General features: G+C 41.1%; 1 protein-coding gene across 3 annotated transcripts in view; it reads right to left on the bottom strand.

Moving 5' to 3' along the window:
• The window catches only part of RARS1 (arginyl-tRNA synthetase 1), a 1,169,219-nt gene that overhangs the window by 835,674 nt on the left and 307,023 nt on the right, over positions 1-26,522 (bottom strand). Inside the window, exon 1 of one of the 3 annotated variants that reach the window (XM_044069554.1) lies at positions 7,026-7,189. The exons of the other annotated variants lie outside the window; for them this stretch is intronic. Within the exon in view, the coding sequence (XP_043925489.1) occupies positions 7,026-7,160 (135 nt within the window). The 5' untranslated portion in view covers positions 7,161-7,189. Of the gene's footprint in view, positions 1-7,025; positions 7,190-26,522 lie in introns of those variants that run through there. 3 annotated transcript variants of the gene reach the window in all.

The raw sequence follows: 26,522 nt of genomic DNA, 5'->3' as shown, positions 1-26,522 counted from the left end.
CAAGATTGAGGGTTTGCAATTGTGGATGCAAAATCTGTCCCTCCTGCTGGGAAAGCAGGGTAGGGATCTGGTGTAGGTGCCAGGGTGGCAACATTGTCAGGCTGCGCAGTAGTGGGTACCAGTGCTGGCGTGGCCAGTCCAGGGCAATCAGAATTGTCCTTGGCCTGCCTTGTCTTATCTTGAGAAAAACTGTTGAGAGGAGGGGCAGAGGGGGAAAAGGCATATATTGAGAGGATTTCCCATTGAAAGGATAGTGCATCCACCTTCCAGGCAGTGCTGTGGGGGTTCATGGTGCAGAATTTGCTTAACTGGTGGTTGTCGGGGGAGGCAAAGAGATCCACCTCTGGGGTCCCCCATTTCTGGATCAGAAGGTTGAAGGTGCTGGGCTCCAATGTCCACCCGTGTGGGCCTAGGAGAATTCTGCTTAAGTCATCTGCTAGTGAGTTTTGTTTGCCTGGCAGGAATTGAGCTTGTAGATGCTTTTGGTTGTCCAAGGCCGTGTTCCACAGGGCCATGGCTAACCTGCAGAGTGGGTAAGAATGGGTTCCCTCCTGCTTGTTGATGTACCACATAACTGTGGTGTTGTCTGTTTTTATCAGAAGTTGTCCCGGAAAGAGTAGGTGTCTGAAGGCTGTCAGGGCATTCTGTACAGCTAGCATATCTTTTTGGTTGATGTGCAGGAGAATTTGTCTTGGGCTCCAGTGGCCCTGAATACATTTGCCTGCCATGTGAGCCCCTCATACATAGTCTGATGCATCTGTGGTCAGGGCCTGGGTGGCGTGGGGTAGAGTAAAAGGCAGTCCCTGGTTGCATGCTTCTGCCCACCAAAGGAACTCTGTTTTTAGACAAGGTATGATAGGAATGACTGTTTCCAGACCTTGAGAATGTTGGCACCAAAGACTTTTTAAGTACCATTGAAGTTTCCTCATATGCAGTCTTGCATATGGAATTAGCAGAATACATGAGGCCATGAATCCTAGGGCTTGCAGTATTTTTTCTTTCAGATAGCTGGGTTCTGGTGGCCATTTGTTTGAAGTAATCTGTTAGAAAGACCTGTTTTTCTGAAGTGATAAATGTCATCTGGGAAGTTGTGTCCAAGCTTGCTCCCAGGAATACAATCTTTTGACTGGGTACCAGTTGAGATTTCTTTTCATTGATGGTGCACCTCAATGAAGTGAGTAGGCTTTTTACAAATACCAGGTGCTGAAGCAGCAATTCCTAACTGTCCGCCTGAATCAGGCAGTCGAGCAAGTATGCAAGTCTGCCTGCAGTATGCAATGGCTCGAGCCAGGCATTTTGTGAATACCCTGGGCGCAGTGGATAAGCCAAAGGGAAGTGAAGAGAACTGATAATGCATAGACCCTGCTCGGAAATGTAGATACTTCCTGCATGACTCCCTTATGGGGATGTGCAGATAGACTTCCTTTAAGTCTAGGGTGACTAACCAGGCATCCTTGGCTAACATACGGAGAAGCTGCTGCAGGGTAAGCATCTTGAATCCAGGAAGGTGTTGAGAATTGAAAGATACAGGATTGGGTGCCAAGAGCCCTCTTTCCTGGGTACCAGAAAAAGTCTGGAGTAGAATCCTTGGCCCCTCTGTTCTACTGGAACAGGCTGAATAGCTCTGATGTTGAGCAGGGAAAGTACTTGGTTTTGAGCCTCTGCCCACTGGTTTGGAGGAAGGTCTGGAAACCCGCTTGGGGATGGAGTGAATGGAAATAAAATTTGTACCCCTGGGATACAATGTTGAGAACCCATCGGTCCTGACTAGTGGACATCCAGTTTTTGCATGAAGGGCAAGTTTTCCTTCTGGGGCAAAAACAATTGGGCAGGGCTGAGAAGTAGAGGTGAGAAGTCATTGTGAGCTTTTTCCATAAGGAGGTGGCTTACCACTACCTGCTTTAGGGGTGGGGGCACTCCATTGCTTAGATCTCTGCACACCCTGAGACTGTAGTTTGGGTGGTCTGTTTCCCCTGGGTCTTGTTTGGGAAGGCCTGTAGGGGGCTGGAAAAGACCAGTGTTTCGAAGGCCAATGACTACTGAATCTAGGTGGTTGCTCTTGTAGGAATTCTTTAACAGTTTGCATAGATTTCGCCTTTTCTTCCATCTTTTTAAGAATAACTTCTGTTTTGGTGCCAAACAAACGGTCCTTATTCAAAGGAGCATCTAGTAATTTAGATTTGACATGATCTGGCGAGGTCTGCTCCTTCAGCCAAGCATGTCTTCGCAGTACAGAGCCAGTGACTGCTGCCCTGCAAGATGCTTTTAGGGCATCAAAGCCACACTGCAAAGTATGCTTACTAACATGGTTTGCAGCGTGCATAAGCTCCTGCAATTCTTTATTTTCTGCACAATCTGGAAAGGTTACCACTTTTTGTTTAATAAGTTCCATAATATGATGCTGGTACATGTGAAACTGGCAATTCAATGCCCTGATAGCAAGAGCCCCATCTGTCCAAATTTCTGGAATCCCTGTCCGAAAGGCTAGGATTTTTGGCTGTAGTAGCCTTAATACCTTTAGGTCCCTGGGAAATGATCTCTGTATCAGCAGTAGGATTCTTGAAATGAAACTTGTGAGAATCAGGTACTCTGTAGTACTGGTCTGGTTTCCTAGGGGCCGGAGGTAAAGTGTCTGGAGTAAGACTGGATTCCATAAAAACATCATCCACAACATCCAGGACAGGAGTTATAGCTAAGGCCCTCTGCTGAGGCAACTCTAAAAATTCTCTGAGTCTCTTTTTGGACTGAGGATAGTCTTGGCATTCCCAATGGAAATGTCCTCTAAAGGTATGCAAGGTTTCACCAAAAGAAAAATCCTCTGGAGGGAAGGCAGAGGGAATGGATTCCTCTGCATCTGAATCTTCATATGCGGATAAGGGCACGTCTTCATAATCAGAAAGAACAGAGTCATCAGACTCCTGGTGTGTAGAATCTGTAGGGGGACTGTGTTTTAAGTCTCTTAGCAGGGGAAGGCTGTCTTCCACTAATCAGCGTAATAAGGTCTTCAGCCACTCTAAGCATTAGTTTTTGTGGCCTGGGTGCCTGAGCATGCACTTTGGTCGTCGGTTTTCTAGGTGTAGTACGTACTCTGGTCCTAAGAAACTCGGTAGTTTTGGTCAAAAAAAGTTGTCTGTTTAATTCAAACATCAGTAGGATGAAAAACTCCCTCAGAAGCCGGTGCCTGCGCAGCGGCTCCGGACTCATCTAAGGTAGAGAGAGATCCTCTGGTTCCATAGTCGAAGAAGCATCTCGCGGCATACCGGACTCCGAATGGGTCTCAGCAGAGGCCTGCGAATCCATAGAAGCGGGCATCAGGGACTGCCAAAGGTGCCTCACTGAGTACCGGTGGATTGGTGACTAGCTTTAACTGAAGCATCGTCAGCAGTTTTGGACCCATGTGGTCTGTCTCTGTCTTTATCCTTACGTTTTTTTCAGAAGATTGGTAGTCGGATGGCTTACCGAAATCATTTCAGAATATGGAGATCGAAAGCGAAAGAATTTAGAGACAACAATAGCCCAACAACGAATGGTTTGGGTGTTAAATAAGGCACAAAACCGACAGCGAGGGATGTCGTGGACTGGGCTTAAACAGGTGACGCAGTAAGAATGAAAATCTCTGTGAGGTATTTGCTTTCCACAGGCAAGACAATTGTTAACTTTTTCTGACATCTGTTTAGAGCAAGAAAAAAGAATCCACAACGGGGTACTTAGCTTTTGAAGACTTCAAGATTATTCACTCGAAAATGAAAAATTCAGGTAGCGGCCGACCTGCACTTGCGAACTGCTTCTGCTTTGGTCTCCTCCTCGGCAAGAAAGACTGATGTAATGGTGTCGGCTGCCTGTTTTTATACTGCTGACGACTTGACGTCATGGAATAAGTGAAAGCATCCGACACAGAAATACTAAGTCTCTGGTATTCGGGCCAACCGAGGGCTACCTGCAGGCAGATAACCCAAGTGTGATGACTGCAACAGTGAAACACGAAGAACATCCAAGGATACATGTGATGATCCAATGGTTGGAAATTTGATAAGGCGGCAAGAAGTACACTGTAAAATAAGCACATGATGTGCAGATGATTAAAGCAATCGCTCATCTCTCCTACTCTGCTACAGAACTTTGGCTAGGGAATTAGCACTTACTGCTATGAATGTTGTACTCAGAATTACTGAGAGAACAGCTGGAGAGGGTCAGAAATTTTCTTTCAGTAAAACATTCATTCTTTTTTGTCATTTTTTAAACTAGTTGTCTTAAAGTTTACAGCTATACTTGCATAACTTAGTTTTTATTGCACCTTACGTGGTACATAAAGCACCAATTAGGATCTTCATTCCAACGCCCAACATTTTATTCTAGTTCCAACGGGGGGGTCTCTCTATTTTCCCCAAGCTTATGCCACTGAGGAGTAACTGTGATCTTTAACACCAGTGACAGTAAGTCATGAGAAAACATGAGATTTGTCTACAGACTTTAATAAAAGCATCCTATGCATGCACAAAGACACGTCCTTTGAAGTCTACTGGCCTGTGTATAACAGGATGTCACTCTAGGAAACTAACATTTATTTTGACCGATGTTTCATTAAAAAATTTACAAAGCTTTTTAATGAGAGAAAAATGTCCCAAATAAATATAGGTAGACAAGGGCAAAATGCTTTGCTGCACTCAACTCACCACAGGCCACAATGCAGTAGTTCACAGTGATAAAACACTTTAAACTCTAGAACCGTGAGCCAGACACAGCTCATCAACACTTTCAACCTGGCCTAAGCAGCCAGAGCTTTGCCCAAACTCAGACTGCTTCTATGAAGCACAACAAAAAAAAAAAAAAAGAAAAAAAAAAAAAGCTGGTCAGTCTGTAATCCAAACCACATGGATAAATACTAGCCTTTGTCATTTACACTGTCTACAATGGCTCCTATTTCTCCTTTTGCTTGTCTGTGGAGCCAATAACTGACCCTTGCTGCAAAAGAAAACAGACCAACACTAGAAGAGTTTAAATGGTCTGTTTTGAGCTTCAGGAAATGTCAGTATGGCAGCAGTTCCAACATGAGTGAACTCATTCTGAGGGATGCATCAGGTACCTCTATATGACGTGCAGATCACTTTGTATATAAAACACAAAGCAGTGTGCTCCACATACTGAGTGATCTGTTCCTCTTGATACAAGGTTCAAATCTCCTGGTATAAGAAACACATGCAGGAGTACAAGAAGACCAATGCTACAGTGCGTCAGTGCACAAGTGTGTTAATATGACCAGTATGTCTTGTGGGTATGTACCCGCATGTGTGTATGATTGTGGATGTGTCTGTAGGTCGGTCAGTCTGTATCCGAGTGACCCTTATTTTCCAGGATACGGTCTTTTTTTTTTTTTTGTCGCAAAGAGTGGTCTCATCTTCATCTGGACCTTAAAATTAGACTTTTTTTCAGGGAACTCTTCATTCATTCATTTTCACTAGTGTCAGATTTCTTCACTCTGGGACACCACAATAAAATAGCCTGAATTCCCAAGAGTTTATTAAGTTTATGACCCCAGAGGAGACAGTACAAAGTAAAACAGACATAAATATCTTAAGACTCACTCATGATGGCAGTGGAAGGGAAAGAACAAACTAGACAAAAACACATTCAAATGTGATGGTTAACATGACATAAAAGCCAGGAAGACCAACTCCTAAGGAAATACTTAGAAGTTAATTCAAGCTAAACATGATATTCAGTGAGAAACAATCAGCCAAGTCATGCTTTTTTTAAATGCAGCAGCATGAGGACTGTTTTTATAGGGGAAAAATACTTTCCGAGGAAGGGAAACATGAAGTTTAAGGCATAATTGTCTTTTACTACCATGTATTAACCAACAAGAAGAGAAGCAGACAGACTAGGCAGACATCTGACAGCATGACACTCCTTGAGGAGGGCACATAATCATTTTGAAAATGAGCACACAAAACAATTACAAATCCATGCTAATACACAAGACAGGCGACAGCTCCAGTTTATACCAGAGTTATGTACTGAAATGCTTGGTTTGCTTGGACACATTAGAGGAATACAATCTGCCTGATTTTTTAAATACTGTCACCAAAAAAGTCATTTAATCACACTAAGCACACAAGAAACTCACATATACCCAGTAGACAATACTAGCTCCTAACAAAATATATTTTTTTCACATCACTTTTTATTCAAGTACAATAAAAAGTATCATATGGCCAATAATGTGCTTCAGTATAAAAAAACGAAGTTATGCAGTGCACCCTCACTCCTTAAATTACAACAGACTACGGAAATGTCATATGCAGCATTCAGTTGAGAATGCATAACAATGCAATTCGAGATTTTCTTAACAGGAAAAAGTTTAACAAAATCAAAATTGATACAGTCTAAAAAGATAAGTTGGCTTCCCATTCTACTATAGAAAAGGTAAAACAGTAAAGAGTCATCACTGTACAAAACATTAAAATTGCAAAAAATAGCATTAGTCTTCTTAACAGAGAACCAAACTGTCTCTGGACACGAGATTAAACCTAAGATCTTTATCTTCATCACAGAAGACAGTTACAAGTTTTTTTTTTCAAGTAGGGGAATTCAAACAAGTAACTTACTGTGGTCTTCTAACTATATGACCATAACTATGGGTACTATTTACAAAATTAAACATTATCTGCTGTAATTAGAACTTTTCTCATCTGTATGAAATCCACCCTTTCATCCTCAACCCTTTTTCCCATTTTTTGCACATGGGGTCAGGATGCACTTCAACAGTGACAATCTAATTTGTATGAAAATACAATAGAAAATGATTTTTTTTTTAAATTTCCAATAAAGTAGAATGAAAAAAAGGAAAAGCATTATTATGTTTTAAAATAAAAACAAAACCGTCACTGTTGAGGGTGCCTGTTTCAAACTTTAAACTGCTAAGCTTCCACAACACATTTCTAAAGAAAAAAATGGCTTGTTAATACAGGTCACACGATCCCTTTTTTGTACAAACTGTAGAAGGAGTTAAAACAGTTTCAACTTACCTCTTTTTCCACTGACACAAAAAGGAATCTGACTTGCTTACAGGAAAAACTGTCAAGATAAATACAGATTATACAAATGTACAACGCCCTCAAAGTGCCAGCTTTCAGTTTCACTCTGACTACACACACATTCATCTGCTTACACACATATGACAAAAATGTAGTAGTTACATGTAAGTGTCGGCTGTCTTTGTAAATTCTTTCTGCTGCTCCTCTGTATGTTATCTCTCTATGGTTTAAGCAGTGTAGCAACTAAAGCAAACAAGAAAAGGCTGATGGGGTAAAGGTTAGTTTCTAAACAGAAGCGATGCCTGCAAAATTCAACAATCATTTAATACTACTGAACAATGATCATACTGTAGGTGACAAGCAAAATAGTTGATAAAAGCATGTATCAAAGTAGAAAGAAAAGGAAACGACTGTATATGGTTCCTCAAAATAATTTATTAGCTTGAGTATGTGTGACTATACATTCATACATTTTCTATATAAATATATTTTTACCTGAATGTGTTTGACTGAGGGTAAACAGAAAGTGAAAGTCACTTGTGGAATAACTTGCGGTTTAAAACACATTTGTATTTGTCACTTTTTCAGCAGAGCAGTTCCCCTATGTGATGGACATGGAAGTGCACGTATGATCTGCAGTAAAAGTTAACCAACTTGGTCAGGGTCACAGAAGAATGCAAAGGCATTATATGTCTGATATGGAACATCCAGCCGTCACATTCTCAAGTTACCTAACAAAATAATAGCTATTACTCGGCTACGTCTTTCAATATGCTATGCATGTAACTTGTGAAATTTTCAACTTTTCGCTCTCAGATTTTTGCAATCTTCAGTGAGGAAAAGCTGAAAAATATTGGCCCAATTTTTTGACGCCTAACAAAATCATATATAAAGACTTGTCAAATTAAACACAAGTTTGTAACTCTGGCAACTACCATCATTATGGGACACACTTTCAGGCTATTCATCTCAGCCTCTCACTTCAAGAATGGCAACACCGTTATGTATTTTGTTCTGAATGGTGATTTTACAGTCCTGTGTAAAACACCTGTCATAAGAAAGTTATACAGTGCAACTGGGTACAGTTAAAGAAGCAGAGTTATGCAGATGGCAAGTTGAAACCCTAGGTCTAGAATATTTAATACAAACAAAATTAAGACCAAATTCCTTTCACATTAACAGCAGGCTCACAAATGGTTCCAACATTCTCAGCAGTTAGCTTTGTAAAATGCCTTCTAAACTGTCATATTCTCACTGTAATTCCCTCCTGCAAGGCGAGTCACAGCCACTGTACAACTGTGGTACAACAGTATGGCTGACCTCCTGTCTAGTACACTTTCGTGTGAAGTCTGTGAATCCTACATGTGGGTGTTCTCCAGGCTGACTGGTTTGCTCAAACTCCATACAACATGAACATAAATTAACTGATGATCATCTGGACTGCTCCCTCCACAATGTGTTATGTGCACGCTATGAGACGGATTGGCATACCAGTTACTTGTCTTAGCCCTGTGGTTCGTGAGGACAGACTTCACCTACCCCTTGACCAAGAAGGCATGAAACAGCTCAATAAAGAAATGAATGAATAAATGAAAGCACCTTTCAAGAAAGAACTGTAAAATTATAGCAGCATGATTTATAAAAAGTGTTCTACTGAAAGCATGATGAAGACTGACTTCAGTACAAGTACATACTGAAGCTTAACCAAACGCTTATAATGTTAGTAATTTTCAATAAATATCAACCAATCACAGAGTCTTCATATTACAGCACCATCTCCTTTCACAGCTCATACCAATCCTGAAGTGTGATCGATGTCAGAAAACTGTATGCCCAGCCCCCAACACATGTGATGCTGATTCCCTTATACCATGTATTCCAAATTCACCTTCTAATATTGTACCAGCTACTTCAGGTCCAACAGTAAATTACCACAGTCTACATGTCTTCAGTCAAGGTTAAGATAACAAACTTTATCCACGACAGCAATATGAAGGGGGACAAATGAATAACTGAGCAATGCAGCTCTGAAGTATATTACTGCTCAGAAGAACAAAGTAACAAGAACAGCATCAAGTCATTAAAGAATGGACTGGGAAAATGTCAGGTGGGAAAGAGAATGGATGTGTGGAGGCTATGGCGGTAAAGTATGACTCAAAAAATTAATGAAAGAAGCATACCAAGGGATCTGCAGAAGGCTGAACTTGCTTCAAGATGAAACTAGGTGTAATCTTTTCCTTTTTTTAGGGGGTCCCTACCCCTCACTGCTGTCATCCTCCCTTTTGTTCATCTGCATATTCATTCATGCCTCTCCACAGGGGAGGGGAGTGCAGAAAAATTCTGCTACACCCTTTAAGACAAGGGGCCATCCAATTTTAGATAGAAAATTCTTTGCATCATCTTCATGAGTGAGACTGCCACCCCACATCCCTAAGGGTGATTGGAGGACAGCACAATACAGATGCAGCTGGGTTTGGAGATTTTTTTTTTTTTTTTATTACAAATGCAAAGGTTAAGAAATTCCGGCTGAGACTTTATTAAATGTGTAATACGTTGTGTATCACAGCACATGGTGACACAGTGAAACCTAAGCCTCCCCTTATACTGTGTTAGCAGCCTGCTTCATAACTGAGTTACATCTACCAGTCTCTAATGAAGTGTCCACTTGTGAGCAGAACCCAACACCCACCGGCTACGATGAACGAGCCAAAACAAGCTGCTCACTCCCCCCAACCCATCACCCAGCTTCTCCAGTGCCTGAGTTGCTAACTGAAATCAGGTCATCTTTATCATAGTTAGGGCTCCATCCCTTTTCAATATGGAGGCAGGATGAGTGGAACACAGGAAACAAAACAGAAATTCTAGCATAATGCTATCAAAAGTACACCAGAAACATACAGAAATACTGGGTGAAAGCAAAGTATATATGAAACAAGGCTGGGCAAAAAAGCATGGGGAGTAAGGGGAGACATGGAGTGATTAAACAAAATGAGCATCACTACAGACAGGATTTAGGCATGTAAAGTAAGGGGGGATCATTGTAATAAGACTTTACAACAAGATCTCCAACTGTGACAGGAGGTATGGAAAAGGTATGGCATTCTGAATAGGAAAGCAGAAAAAAATCTGCCACAATTCCCAAACAAATGAAAGGGGAGTAATCGGTTAACAAAGTAAGCAAGCAAGCAAATAAACCAAGGCTGGTTAAGGACACAGAAAAGAAATTCAGGGAATGTTATGGACTACAATGATGTCAAAAACCAGAATGGAAAAAGTCAGAAAGGGCATGGTACACACGATAAAGTTTCTAACTAGACTCAAAAGTTCAACAGGAAAAGAAGATTCAGGAGATGTTTCCTAATGTTTCTGCAACAAGAAACGGCTTAAGTACTGAGATTATTAATGCCTGTTTAAGAGATATAAGAAATAAAAAAAGTTCTCAAGTACTGAGATCATTAATGCCTATTTAACAGATATAAGAAATATCCCTGCATTTGGACAGAAACAGACAAAACACGAAAAGCAAGAAAAAAGGCAACTAACCTTGGAGGACTTTGGTCCAAAAAAAAAAAAAAGGGGGGGGGGGGCAGAACTTAAACCAGAAACAGTTTCCATCACCTCCTCATAACTGACTAGGTCAAACTCAGCCTAGCAAGGAGGTGAAGCTCCCCCCCCCCCAACAGTGCTCTCTAACAAAGTACTGATCAGCACAAACATGTCTAGGGACTGTAACATAAATGCGGTACCCTTGCACAAGAGAAAGTAGAAAAAAATACGGAAACAAGCTTACACCACAGCAGCAACAGGGAAAGCTATGAACAGAATCCTGAAAGGAAAGGCTGGCTGGTTTCTAGAAGATCTCAAGTTCTGGGACAGCAGCCAACAAAGGTTTATGGCCAGAAGATACTGTAAGTCAGATCCGAGGCCAATTTTATGACTGGACTGCTGGAGTATCTGACAGGGGATTGTGCCAGTAAATGTTAAATAATATTTGTCCACATCAGAGAGAGTTCTGATTTGGTAAAACAGTGAGAAACACCATTAATTAAGACAGGGAAGTTACTTTAAAAGACACGTCATCTGAAAATAGTGTGATTCTTCCAGTTTAAAACATATAATATGGGTTCAATTAGCAGGCACATGGGCAGGAGAAACTACCAGGGAAGGAAGGGAATGAGCAGCAAACATCAGCTTGTCTATCGGGGGGGGGGGGGGGGGGGTGCTAGCTCTGGTCTACTTTACAGCATTTAAAAAGGAGTGTGACAGCCCAGAGGTGTGCTCAACAACCAAGCATGCATATAGGCAGCAGTGTGACCATATATGGAAGCATGTGCCATCATGCAGCAGCTGCCGTTATGAGATACAGATGCTAAACTGCAACCTGTACACAGATGAGGGAAAGAAGTACTCTGCCTTCATGGGTGCCTAACTGATGGCCCATTCACCAAGTGGATCTTGTCCCAGCACATACAGAGTCACAGGAAATGTATCAACAATGAAACAGTGATGGTCATTGCGCCCAAAGGGGAAAAAAAATCACAGAGAAAAAAAAAAAAAGCAATGCATGCAATGTCAACTGTCAACTGTATCCAGACAATTCATGCACTAAAGGAAGAAGGCTTAGATTCTAGCTTTCAGGCTTGGTTCATAAACTATCTGAGAAAATGAAGAGAAGCTCAGAGTATAGCAGACATGCGGCTTACAACTCCATTTGGTAAATTTGGGTGTAATGCAATGGTCATTTCTGGAAACAATCCTTTTACCAGTGTCTACTAACAGGACGGTGCCAGCATACTTACCCTGTAAGTTACTGAATCAACATGACTTTAAAATTCATACCATTTCAATGGTCTTTCACAGAAATTATAGGCAGAATTCAAAAGCTAAACACAATGGCTCAAATACAGCAGAAGTAAACCAAAATTGTATTTATTCACATATTTTTTTAAATTCGGTTTACAAAAGTATTTTATTACCTTTTGTTACTTAACCTAAAAGTCACATGGAATTAAAGCCCACATGAAAACACTCAGCCATCACCACTGACAAAGAAGCTAAAGCTTGAAATAAGCATTTACACAAAATATTTTACCACAGGCTACATAACAATTCAAATCAATAAATAGTAAATTCGGCAACTAATGACATAAAAGTTACAGAGCTCTGGTTTATATTTGTGTTATTTTTTGGACTATTTTTATTTTATTTCATTTTATTTTAATTAATTTAATTTAATTATATTTTGAAGCAGTAGACGTCTTCCAGATACTTTTTTCTGACTGTCTTTTTAAAGAAAAGAATCTCCGAAACAAGTCCTCATTGTTGAGGATCAAATTATTCATTAAACAAAGAAGACTGCTCAGTCTAACATAGTGAATGCTTTATATCATTTTGAAGAAAGAATTTTACCTTTGCTGGATAAATGATGTAAGCCTCTATAATCTTCTTTTTAAAACTCCAAGGAAAGGCCTACAAGCCTTACTTCATCTTCTTTACTGTTAATAGCAAGTCATTTCCCTAATCTTATTACACTGGTGCCTCATTTAAACGGAAGATGTAACCACACAGTATACAGAATAAGTTTTAGACATAATATATTTTCTCATTGTCTGTGTACTTTAATTTACCAAATCTAGAACGGTTAATTTATAATGTCAAATGCTTTAATTTTTGTATTTTCTATACAATTATTAAAATGTTAATGTTTTCTTTCCAGTTCATCATTTTAATTTTATTAGCAATCTCTATTAATCCTGTACTAGCATAAAATGGACATACAGTAAAACACACTGTTTGATAATTCCATATTTTTTTAAAACATACAGAACATTATATATCTAGTTTTCAATACAGTATATAACTTATACTAAAAATAGTCTGAGGATTTAGGCTCAGATGGATGTAAAAGACTCCATTTCATCTATCAAAAAGAGTAGAGGACGTTCCCAATGCCCTGCCCAAATTTCCACAGTAGTATTAATATCACCCTGGAACTCCCTTGAAAACAGGCTACTAGCCAAGTGGGACTAACCCAGTCAACAAAGGATTAATAAATAAAATAAATAACAATTATTAACCAAAATTTGTTGTTTATCAGTTCAAGGTTTTGCTTGGATATTCAGTTTTATTCTTATTACAGAGATTTAAACATATTTTTTTCAAACTTGATTTAAAATCATTACCAGTCTAACAGATTACTATTTTAATATTAGAGGCAACAATGTTCCCTTATAAATGAAGAAAGCCAAACCTTCCTCGATTCCAAGTTTTGATGTGTTTTTGTAAGCTCTCTGAGGTCTGTTAAGGTGCCACAAAATGTCGTCAAAATCTTTTTTTTTTTTTTTTTTTAACACCTTCATTAAATTATCACTTAAGAAACATACATTAATGGAAACAAAACAAACCATTTTAACATTTTTCCATTTAAATGCAATATATATCGCATCTATTTTCTTTGTTATTATCATCAGTTCAACATTATAAAAAATGCTGAATTCCTGCTCTCTCTTACATCTTGCTCTTTTCTTTTCCTGAAATTATTACGCATGTATTGTTCCCACACTTTAAATTTACTTGCATGTAATTTGCTCCTTCCTTTTTCTCAAGATCACTCTTCCAATTCTTGTATCTGTTTTATAATATTCAAGAGTTCTTCAACATCTGGTACAGACTTTGATTTCCATTTTCTAGCAATTGCGTTTTTGGCAGCCAGATGAATTAAACATAAAGTAGACATGAGTATAAGGAGATGAGGCGCATGGCAAAGAGAGAGGTGGCGAAAGCTGGCGTATGGAGAGTTGTATGAGAGATTGGACACTAAAGAGGGAGAAAAGGACCTGTACCGATTGGCTAGACAGAGGGACAGAGCTGGGAAAGATGTGCAGCAAGTAAGGGTGATAAAGGATAGTGAGGGAAAGGTACTCACAAGAGAGGAGAGTGTGTTGAGTAGATGGAAAGAGTATTTTGAGAGGCTGATGAATGAAGAGAATGAGAGAGAGAGAAGGTTGGATGATGTGGGGATAGTGAATCAGGAAGTGAAACAGATTAGCAAGGAGGAAGTAAGGACAGCTATGAAGAGGATGAAGAATGGAAAGGCTGTTGGCCCAGATGACATCCCAATGGAAGCATGGAGGTGCTTAGGAGAAATGGCAGTGGAATTTTTAACTAGATTGTTTAATGAAATTTTGGAAAGTTAGAGGATGCCTGAGGAGTGGAGAAAAAGTGTTTTGGTGCCTATCTTTAAGAATAAGGGGGATGTGCAGAGCTGCAGTAACTACAGAGGGATAAAATTGATCAGTCACAGCTTGAAGTTACGGGAAAGAGTAGTAGAAGCTAGGTTAAGAAGGGAGGTGATGATTAGTGATCAGCAGTATGGTTTCATGCCAGGCAAGAGCACTACAGATGCAATGTTTGCTCTGAGAGTGTTATTGGAGAAATACAGAGAAGGTCAGAAGGAGTTGCATTGTGTCTTTGTAGACTTGGAGAAAGCATATGACAGGGTGCCTAGAAAAGAGTTGTGGTATTGTATGAGGAAGTCGGGAGTGGCAGAGAAGTATGTAACAGTGGTACAGGATATGTACGAGGGTAGTGTGACAGTGGTGAGGACTGCAGTGGGAGTGACAGATCCGTTTAAGGTGGAGGTGGGATTACATCAAGGATCAGCTCTGAGTCCTTTCTTATTTGCAGTGGTGATGGACAGGTTGACAGATGAGATCAGACAGGAGGCCCCATGGACTATGATGTTTGCAGACAACATTGTGATCTGTAGTGAGAGTAGGAATCGGGTTGAGGAGACTCTGGAGAGGTGGAGATATGCTCTAGAGAGCAGAGGAATGAAGGTCAGCAGGGCTAAGACAGAATATATGTGTGTAAATGAGAGGGAGGGTAGAGGAATGGTGAGGATGCAGGGAGTAGAGTTGGTAAAGGTGGACGAGTTTAAGTACTTGGGATCAACAGTTCAGAGTAATGGGGAATGTGGAAGAGAGGTGAAGAAGAGAGTACAGGCAGTGTGGAATGGGTGGAGAAGAGTGTCTGGAGTGATTTGTGACAGACGGGTACCAGTAAGAGTGAAAGGGAAGGTCTACAAGAGGGTAGTGAGACCAGCTATGTTATATGGGTTGGAGACAGTGGCATTGACAAAAAGGCAGGAGTCAGAGCTGGATGTGGCAGAGTTAAAGATGTTAAGATTTGCACTCGGTGTGACTAGGATGGATAGGATTAGGAATCAGTATATTAGAGGGTCAGCTCATGTTGGACAGTTTGGAGACAAAGCAAGAGAGACGAGATTGCGTTGGTTTGGACATGTACTGAGGAGGGATGATGGGTACATTGGGAAAAAGATGCTAAGGATGGAGCTGCCAGGTAAGAGGAAAAGAGGAAGGCCTAAGATAAGGTTTATGGACGTGGTGAGAGAGGACATGCAGGCGGTTGGTGTGACAGAGCAAGATGCAGAGGATAGGAAGAAATGGAAAGAGATGATCCGCTGTGGCGACCCCCAACGGAAAAAGCCGAAAGATGATGATGAAGGCCTTACTATGTCTAAGTGATTCAGATACTAAATCCCAGTTCAAAACAATCATTTCATTACTTACAGGCATTTGCTTACCCAATATTTCTGGTAGAGTACTCTGTAGGGAATTTTTAAAATCTGCCAACTCATTATACTCAAAAACTAGATGTTATCCGCTACCTCTTTCTGGTCAATCATACCTCCAACATTTGCTATCTACCCGAGGAAAAATTCTTTGAGGTCTGCTTGGGGTAATAAAAATACCAATGCAGACACTTTCAAGCAAAGGTCCTAAAATTTCTGGACTTGGTTCCATACTTGGCAGCCATACATATGGCTTCCCATTGTTTCCTTGTAAACTGCTTTTCCAGTCTCTCTCTCCAATCTTTTCTACCCTCCTCTGACTGATTTTTATAGTTACCATGCAATATTTTATATTCTCTACTAATTATCCCTTTTTAACAGTCACTTCTGTTCTACAATCATCTAAAAACTCTACCAGAGTAGATCTTTCACTTAAAATCTCCCTAGCCCTTTCTCTCTGCCTGTACTCTGTGATCAAGCCCTGGTAGGAAAGGTAATCTCTAGCTTTCAATCGAAATGTCTTCTTGGCCTCGTCCCGCTCTATTACCTTTCCTGCTTGAGTTTTTTTCCTCCCAATATCTTTGTTCCTTTGCCTGATTTCTCCAGTAAATTAAAGCCCTCTCTTGCCTATTTTCTATACCCCCTACTTGCAGTCACCCCATTGGCAAAATCCCTTTTATCCATTCCTGTATCGGTTTAGTTCTTAGAACCCTTTCTGCCAATTTGTGAATATAATATTAGGTATGGTTATTATTCTCCTTAAAGATCTGGATCCAAAATCCCACTCTCACTCTATTTCTTGAACTTCCTTATTTCTTCATCATTATCCCTTTCCACTTTGAATTACAATCTTCTGCTTGTTTTATTTATATGAGCCTTTACTGTGCAGCTCTAAAATATCCCCTCAAATCAAGTAAGCCTAAACCACCTTTGTCTATTGGAAGGCTCAATGTATCCCACTTAACTCTTGCTTTCTTTCCCTCCCAGATAAATTCCTTCAAATTCTTTATTAATTACTGTCCACAACTTCTCTTCAGGTTGATAAAAGTATGCCTGACCCATACACAAGACTAAAGGGACCAAAATATATTCACAGCTTATATCTTATTATCCATATCCATGAATAAGAGTTTCCAGTTTCTCACTTTTTGTATTATCTTTTGTTTAGTCTCTTTCCACATTTCCTTAGCTGCCATAACAGAAGCACACTTAATCCATACTCCTAAATATTTCATCTTATCATATCCCCATAAATACGGGTACTGCTGAATCAATTTGTGTGTGGGTACATAATATACAACTATTTATCTTCATTAATTTTATATCCTGAAAAGACTTTAAGCAGTCTCAAAATGTTACACAATACTGAGATGTCCTTTTCTGGATTTATCAGGTACAAAATAATAGCATCTGTAAATAAAGCCAACTTTTCTTGATCACCATGCCAATTATATCCATGTATTTCTGAGTATCTTGTTTTCTTTGCAATGGTTCTAAATATAAAGCAAATAAAAAGTTATGTACTTACCATAACGTTACATGTGAGTTGTTTATCTCGCCTTTATTCTCATTGATGGGATTGGAGCCGATCCTCAGCTCTGACACGGCCGATAGCAAAGCTCAAGGTTTGCCATTAGCTCGAGACCAAGCTCCTTATCTCACAATGCACTGCTGGAATTACCTCAGATCTTGTTTGCTGCGAGTAAAAATATATATACCCTTTTATTTATTTCTACAAAGAAGCACTTCCTGAAGGGGAAGAAGAAATATTGAAAAACCAGGATGGTACTAGCCTCTAAGTCAACTGTCAGCCAGGAGGGGGAAGGAGGGAGGGACGTGAGAATAAAGGTGAGATAAACAACTCACATGGAACGTTATGGTAAGTACATAACTTTGTTATGTGAAGTTGTTAAATCTCGCTGTTTATTCTCACTGATGGGTAGCGTCCCTAGCACCCTCAATCTTGGGTGGCTCATGGAAGTATGTTCTTCAGTACCGTGGAACCAAAGGAAGACCTGTCCCTGGAAGCCTTATCTACTTTGTAATGCGTGATAAAGGTATGAGGCTTAGACCAAGTGGCTGCAGCACAAACATTGTCAACGGGCAATTTAGCTTAAAAGGCAGAAGACGCAGAAATGGCTCTGGTAGAATGAGCCTTAGGTTTGTGTGTTAATGGCATGCTCGCATTCTCATAAACAAAGGATATACGATCCAATAACCATTTAGATAAAGTTGTTTTAGCCATTGGATTACCTTTTCTGGCTTCTGAGAAGGATACAAAAAGTTGATCTGATTTTCTAATATCCTTAGTTCTGTCAAGATAAAATCTGAGCTGTCTGTGTACATCAAGTCTGTGCAGCATGTATTCCAATTTGTTAGAGTGGTTGGGAAAAAAGACTGGCAGCTCAATGACCTGATTGATATTGGATTCAGAACAGACTTTAGGTAACAATAAGGGGTTTGTTCTGAGAGATACTCTATCAGCATGGAAAATCATGTAAGGTGGTCTGACAGACAATGCTTGAAGTAATGATACTCTGCGGGCAGAAGTAATGGCCACTAGAAAAATAGTTTTCCAGGATAAATATCTGAGATCACAAGAAGATACTGGTTCAAAAGGGGGAAGAATAATTTGAGACAGCATAAAGTTCAAATTCCAGGGAGAATAGGGAATTTTGACAGGAGGTCTCATGTGAAGAACACCTTTAAGAAAAGTTTTAGATAACGTATGGCCCATAACATTTAAGCTACCAAATCCAAGGTGGAAATTTGAGATGGCAGCTAACTGGACTCGAACTGTAGCAGCTGCTGCCCCTTCCTTAAAAATCTTTGTCAAGAATTCTAAAATGGACGACAGCGGAGCTCGGAAAGGGTACATTTTCTGCGTGTTGGCCCAAATTGAGAACCTTTTCCACTTATTGCCGTACAATTTCCTGGTGTATGGTTTGTGAGAAGACAAGAGAATTTGTCTTGTATCTTCTGAAATTGAATGAAGCCTGGCAATTAGGGGAAGTGGATTAGCCAAGCAGTCCGTTTCAGGGACTGCAGGGAAGGATGGAGGCCTCCTGATGGATGTGTCAGAAGGTCCGGTACTGGGTCCAGGATCCATGGATCTTTCAACAGATGATGGTGGAGAAATGGGAACCAAATCTGTCGAGGCCAGTAGGGGGCTATGAGGATAACAGTCCTTCCCAGTGATTTTGCTTTCTGTAAAAATCTGGGTATCAATGGGAAGGGTGGGAATGCATAAAGGAGACCCGGGAGCCAATCGTATAAGAGTGCATCTATCTGGGGATGTCCCAGAGGTGGTATTAGGGCAAAGTAGCTTCTGCATTTTAAATAGATGTGGCTGGCAAAGAGGTCACAGCAAGGCTCGCCCCATTTGCGGAAAATCAACTCCGCAACCTGCTGTCTGAAAGACCACTCATGAGGGAGCAATATCGCCCTGCTTAGCTTGTCCGCTATCACATTGGATTTTCCCGGGATGTGAGCTGCTAACAGAAAACACTGGGATGACACAGCCCATTGCCAGACCCTGAGGGCTTCTCAACAAAGGGGGTAAGACTTTGTTCCACCTTGCTTGTTCAAGTACCACACTACTGACATGTTGTCCATCTGAATTGCAATAGTTCCTAGCGGAAGAGAGTCCTGAAAGTACTGAAGTACCGCTCTCAACTCTAGAACATTGATGTGCAGATGTGACTCTTGATCCGTCCATGTGCCTTGGGCAGTCTTTCCCTGAAAATGCCCCACCCCCACCCTATCAGGGAAGCATCAGTGGTCACAATGGCTATTGGGGGGGGGGGGGACAAAGGGTCTTCCGATTGTGACATGAAGAGATGTCAACCACCACCGAAGGTCTCTCTTGCAAGAATCCGTGATGAGAATCATATGGTAAGACCACTGAGCAAAGAGGAGCCATTGAAGAATTTGCATATGCATCCTTGCGAGTGGTGTAGCCAGGATTGCTGCCGCCATCAAACCTAGCACCTTCAAGACCTCTGCTGCTGTAGCTTTGTTCTTTGACACCAGTGAGCTGATGTGTTGGCAGAGAAATGAGACTCTTTCGATTGGAAGACTAAGAGCGGTACTTGAGGTATCTAACTCTGCTCCTATAAAAACGGTATACTGCGATGGCGATAAGGCAGACTTTTTGAAGTTGATTGTAATGCCTAATTGATGGGAGAGTGTCAGAGTGTATTCTGTAGCCTGAGTCAATTGATGCCTGGTGGTAGCGGTGAGGAGCCAATTGTCTAGGTATGGAAACACCTGGAATCCTAGATGCCTCAGGTGAGCCGTGACCACTGCCATGCATTTGGTGAACACTCTGGGGGCTGTAGTGAGACCAAAGGGCAGGGCTCAAAACTGGCAATGGTTGGCTCCCAGCCGGAAACGCAGGTGATCTCTGGAGCGTCTGTTCATCTTTATGTGGCAGTACGTGTCCTTGAGATCTATGGAGCACATCCAATCACCTTTCCCTAGGAAGGGAAGAATGGACTGAAGCGTGACCATTCGGAACTTTTCTTTCTTTACGAACTGGTTGAGTCTGCTGAGGTCCAAGATAGGTCTCCAGTCCCCTGTTTTCTTTGGTACCAAAAAGAATCTTGAGTAAGTTCCGAATCCAACTTGGTCTGCTGGGACTGGTTGGATGACTCTTTTTTCTAGCAATCTGTGGACCTCTACGATTGCTTGTTCCCCGAGACTGGGTGGAACCATCTGGGATTCTGTTTACAGGAATGGGAGGGGTAGAGAACAGTATGAAATATCCTCTGGAAATGATGCTTTGTACCCATGTATCTGATGTTATGTTTAGCCAGGCTTCTGGGTACAAAGACAAGCGACCCCCGACTGCCTCCAGAGCCGAACAGCTGGGCCCCCTTTCAGGGGTGCTGGTAGGGTTGACCAGAGAACTGACCCTTGTCACCCTGTTGCTGCGGACCCCTTCTGCCGTGGGGGTGGTGTCTTCCATTATAACCCCCTCCTCTGCCTCGAGAGGAGGTTTCTCCACGTGTGTCCTGAAAGGCTGCTTGTGCTTTTCAGAACCACATTTTCCCTCCCCTAGGGCCCTTGGGCTAGGGCCTAGTAGGGGTAGAAAAATGGACTCCAATGGCAGATAAGGTCTTGCCTTCCTGCTCACACCTGGTTAAAGTTTCCTTTACTTTCGGCCCAAACAGTGATGAGCCATCGAATGGGGTGTTGATAAAGGAAGATTTAAAGGGTTCCGCAAAGGAACAGAGACGCATCCAGGCTTGTCTTTGGAGAGCAATGCCCGAACTAGCAGCTCTACTCGAACAATCAGCTGCATAAGATATGAGACGCATGGACGAGTTTACAACTGAGTTTAGGGTAGCGAGCTGTGCGTTGACTTTGTTGTCCACCCCTGCAGCTACTGTACCCTGGAGAGCATCTCCTAACTCTTTCAGGAGATCTCTTTGTAGTCTTGTAAAATGGGTTAAGTAGTTCAGTGATCGCAGACAAAAAGTCGCTGAACTAAACATGTGTTTCCCATATCTATCCATGATCCTAGAATCTCTGTTAGGAGGATGGATAGATGCGGATGTTTCAGACACTTCCTTTTTGGTTGCTGCAGCTACCACCATGGTATCAACAGGCACTCCCTTGGTCAAAAATGGCTTGTCTACTGGGGCAGACATGAATTTATTTGGCTTGCGAGGGACAGGTTACATGGCCTCCGGTGACTCCCACGCCTTAAGAGAGATCAGTTCCATGAGCTCGTCGTAAGGCGGAGACACCGAAGAAGTGGAAGGTTGAGACCCAAAAGCCTTCAAGAGCACGGACTCATCCTCAGTAGGGGTCTTCGACTACCAACTGCCCCTCTGACTAAGGATCTCTACTATCTCTGCAAAGGAGACATCCTCAGAGGGGACACTTCTGACTCATCCAAGTCCACGTCAGATGTGAAAGACTCCTGTGGAGAGTGTAAGTGCCTCCTCTTGCACAGTCTCTTCCTGGGCACCTCCTCAGTGGGGTGATCTGGGGAGGTCTCAGAAGAGCAGGGGACGCCCTGTGTGGGTATTTGAGGCTCAGGGTCTCTACGCTTAAGGGGACCGGTAGACGAAGAAGCAGACACAGGAACTTGAGGGGAGAGGGAAGGCCGAACCAATGCTGACGTTGTCTTTGGAGACAGGACTCTCCTCATAGCATCGAAGGCACCATGGCTCCGATGAGATGGAGTAGACAGACCTGAAAGGACCATCCGATCCTCCTGCACCGAAACCATGGGCTCCGAGCCCGAGGTAGGAGCAGAGCTCATCCGAGCCGAAGCCCCAAGAGGAAGAGTCGGCACCGACAAATCGGTCAGACTACCCTCCGTTGACCCGATGGGAGAGCGTTGGCTCCTAGAGTCCTCGGTCGGCACCGAGGACATCCGAGTAGATGGAGCCGATAACACCGGTGCGGGTATCGACTCCAAGGGTTCGACAATCATCGGTTCGGATTCTTTCGGCTCTAAGGGTCCAGTATGGCTCGGAGGAGTAGACAAATCCAGTTCAATGGTCTACGACACCGACAACAATTTGGCAAGTCCTGGTGCCTGTAAAAGCTTCTGCACTAGCCGATCCATGTCCAAATCTGAAAGGCTGACTGAAGACTTAGATGAATGCACCGAAGGTGCTGACTGGAGCAGAAGAGAAGAGGGAACCTCAGAGACCGGCTCCAATACTGGCAGCTGGCTCCGAATCAAAGGGACACTCAGTTCCGAGGTCTGTGGAACAGATGACCCTCCCTCTGAAGTTTTTGCCTTTTTTTGCCACTTTGGGGTCTGAAGATTTTGTAGATTTGGAGGATTTCATGGCTACTTAACACCTCAGAAAAGGAATGCTACAGTAATCCCCTGTCAATTAGCTTCCTCCTTCTATCCAAGAGGACTCTTGAAGAAAAGGAATGGCAAATGCTGCAAGTGTCTTGGAGGTATTTAGCCCCCAGACAGTAAACACAATGAATGTGTCCGTCAGTTACGGACATTTTCTGCCCAGAATCTGGGCATTTCTTGAATCCCGATTTAGGATGGGACTTTTCCTTGTCATCTGACATAGTAAAAGTAGAAAACAAAAACCAGTATACTGAAACTAATACAGTGAAGTCCTTACTTTCCTTGTAAAGACCCACACTAACTAAGGAAAGCAACTAAGCCCAAACCGGGCACTATCTAAGACAGCTAAACTATAAATTTACAAATACAGGGCTAAACAGGCCCACTGAGAAAAACCCTGACTATAAGAAAATAAAGATTATTAACTCTAAATAGGACTAAAAGGCCCACACAAAACAACTAAGCCAACAGGGCACTAACGATCAGAAACTACAGATTCTATTATTAAAAATTTTAACACTAACACTCAAACTATCTATATGAAACTAGAGAGAAAAAGAAAAATGTTTTATCAAAACTTGCTATTTTTTCTCACAAATGGTCCGAGCTAGCTAGATCACCGAGATCTCTCTTGCCGCGGCAAACTAGATCTGAGGTAATTCCAGCAGAGCATTGTGGGATAAGGGGCTGGGTCTCGAGCTACTGGCAAACCTTGAGCTTTGCTATCGGCAGTGTCGAAGCCGAGGATCGGCTCCGAACCCATCAGTGAGAATAAACGGCGAGATTTAACAACTTCACATCAGAGGTTTCTCTGTTCAAACACAGCTTATCTGAGAGGAACTTTCCCACTTTAATTCCTGCCTCTGATCCTTCATATATCCTTCCAATTATCCTTACTGCTGTATCACGGAATTCAAATGCTTCCAATGCCAACTCATAAAATCTCAGCTTACTCTGTCAAATGTATTCTCTGCATCAAGACCCACCAAAAGCAGAGGTATTTTTTTCAGATTCGGCTTCCCTCTGGATCATCACTGTTCTTCTGTTAAATGTTTGCCTCCCTTTAACACACTGACTCATATCTGTCAGTTTGGCAACACCTTTAACATGCTTTTAGCTAGTACAGACAAATACTTTATAAATCATGGTTTTAAACTGAAATGGCTCTATATGAAGCTGGATCTGAAAGGACTTTGCCATCTTTAGGTAACACAGCCACCACAACTTTCTTCCAAGTTATTGGTGTTTCTCTGCCTTTAAAAATACTGTTAAACAAACTCTTTCAGATCTTTATCACTTTCTTACCTCCTAATTTCCAAATGTCCACAAGAACACCATCTGTTCCTGGAGACATTCCTGAAGACCGATTACACATCACTGTTTTTTTCTCATTACATCCTATCTTAACTGTTGAGCCTCATCTACCTTTAATCTTGGCATAATCTTCCAAAAATATTTCAGTTTGTACTCTTTCTTGATTTCTACATTTCTCTGCTTTATACAAATTTTCATAAAATTTCCAGAATATCTCTAAAACCTCTTACATGATCTCTGGTTATTTTTCGTGTTACTGGTTCCTCACGTTTAGCGACAACCCTTTCAAAGCTCTGTTGCCTAAGTTGCTGTGCTAAATGTTTTTGTGCTCCGGAGTTATCACCAAACAGCTGCTTAACTGCAATCTTTCTAAACTCATGCAAATAATCCAGAAACTCCCTTATTTTTATCTTTGGCACTCCACATTTGCTCCTCCTCTTGTTCTGTGAGATTCGCCTTATTCTGCAATACTTAAACCTTTGTCACCCACTCTTAAGAAATTTCTATTACTTCTTAACCATCTTAGTTTTATCGATGCTTTCAATTAAATGTCCATGTTCCTGTGAAATAGGATTTCTATTTAGTCTAGCCCAATAACTGTTCCCTGGGGAATAATACGCAAATTCTGCCCAAGTTCCTACCAATTAATTCATATATCCCATACCAAATATTTTCATAAACATCTTTAGAAATCTACCCTCTCTTGTTATATTGCCCCACTCAAGTCCCTCTGATACATCCTCAGTATTGCAATTCAAATTCCATTCCCCATCTACAAATAATACTCCCTGCTGAAAGCTGATTACTCACCCCAAAATTTACTTAATCTCCATAATAGCAGCTTTCGGTGGAATATAAATATGTGCCATTATAATCCTCCTACCTTTCCAACAGCCCCTTACTACGACAAATCTACCATTTTTGTCTATTTCCCTCCTTTAACACTATTTGAGTCCCTCTAGGAATTGGTATAATTACTCCCCTTTTCCTCAGTCCCAGATATTCTGCTTAATATTCATTCTGAAATCCACTCTGTCAAATTCAAATTCTCATTTTTTCCAAATGTGTCTCATGCAGCACTGCTTTTTGCACTCTGCATTTCTTAATATAATTTAATACTCTTTCTTTTTTATTTATAACCATAAAGCCATTCATGTTCCAGGATACTATGGACTGCATAGCCCTTTATGACAAAAGGCTACTGTTCCTACATATTATACATGACAGTGTTTTTGTAATGTGCATTTCCAGCTTTGTGTTATATGCATACACTGTTTGGCAGGCTGATCTGTTATACAGTCTCCTCTCATCTCCATTTGAACTTATAACCATTTTCAAGACTTTTTGTTTTAATGAAAGCCCTCAAAAAAGAAACCCAAATACAAAACACCCCATCCCTTATTAACTTGGAACAAACACACAAAACATGAAATGTAACCCTCCAGAAGGGAACAATTAGCCCAAATTGGCAGATGTACCTAGAGGCATTATCTAACCTAAAGTTAAGGTTATCTATACTAAAGTGAATGCTACAGCCTCTGCTCCCACTTACAATGACTGTCGTCTGGTCACTTCTTATATCCTTTCCCCTACCAGGTATGAAAAAAAGCTTGTATACTTTCAGAAAACATTAATTTTAGCCCTAAGAAAAACTGCACTGGCTGTCTTTAAATAAAACTAAATTGTAAACTGTTCTATTAACTGCATTAAAGTATTAAGATTGTTTGGGAGTTTGTTGCCTCTTATTCGCTTCCCAGAATTTCAATTTTTTTTCACTGAACTGCTTGCCACTGTACCTTTAAATTTTGTATTTCCCTCAAAAAAGAATATTCAGAATTCTCAAGATTAACTCCTTCCACCTGCAGACAGCTTGTCTCCATGGAAATGTGCTCAGTAATGAATCTCTGTAAATTTCACTCAGAAAAGAACGCACAGCTGCCCTCAGGTGCAGACGTCTCAAGTCCAACGAACATTTGCCAGTGAAAAACAAACAAGCTAACATCTTTACAGTTGTAAGAAGCTTAGCATTGTTATGGCTTTCATCATTTTGTCTTATATTTAAAGCCTACATGCTTAAAAGGAAACCTGTTTACACCTTAAGCCAAAGACAGTAATCTAGACATTCACCCCTGTAAAATATAAAAGTAAATATTCTGATTCTAGATATAAAATAATCGGTGCACTTTCACAACCCACCTCCACCTCAGAAGCCCAAGATCACAGCATATGACCATTAAACTTGCTTCTGTCCAGCCTTTTTTTCTCTTATTGTACTGTAAAAATCTGTATTTCTTACAACTAAAAGTTGTACTTTGTTTTTATGTTAACGATATTAAATAGTTACTGAAAAGACTCCCACGGCATTTAAAATACCCCTAACTATACAATACTGTTTTGCTATATATATAACATGCAGTTTATATCATGAAATGTTTTATACAAATACTAATAAGAACAAAACTGTTTTACTTACAGTTTTCTGAACATTAATGTCAAAATGGGGTATATGCTTTATAGTCCACCCAAAGGTTTAACCTAGTCTTTTTATCCACTTTTTCCTTCATGTTCACCTCCATCTCACAACCCCAGACTCTGGTTCACGTCCAAGGTACTAATGATTCTTCTACTCAACTCCTGAGCTTTTTTTTCTGTCTCTTAAGCATTTTTTTTCCTTTGGAGCACTAGAAAAGGTTTCACTGACAAAGTCTCTAGATGAACCTCACCATCAAGAGAATGAGAAGCAGTGTCC

This window comes from Protopterus annectens, chromosome 4.part0 (assembly GCF_019279795.1).
Source record: "Protopterus annectens isolate FY-2018-M chromosome 4.part0, PAN1.0, whole genome shotgun sequence".
Classification (NCBI taxonomy): Eukaryota; Metazoa; Chordata; order Ceratodontiformes; family Protopteridae; genus Protopterus; species Protopterus annectens.
The sequence above is the reverse complement of the archived record's forward strand: the minus strand, read 5'-3'. Positions and strand labels throughout refer to the sequence as shown.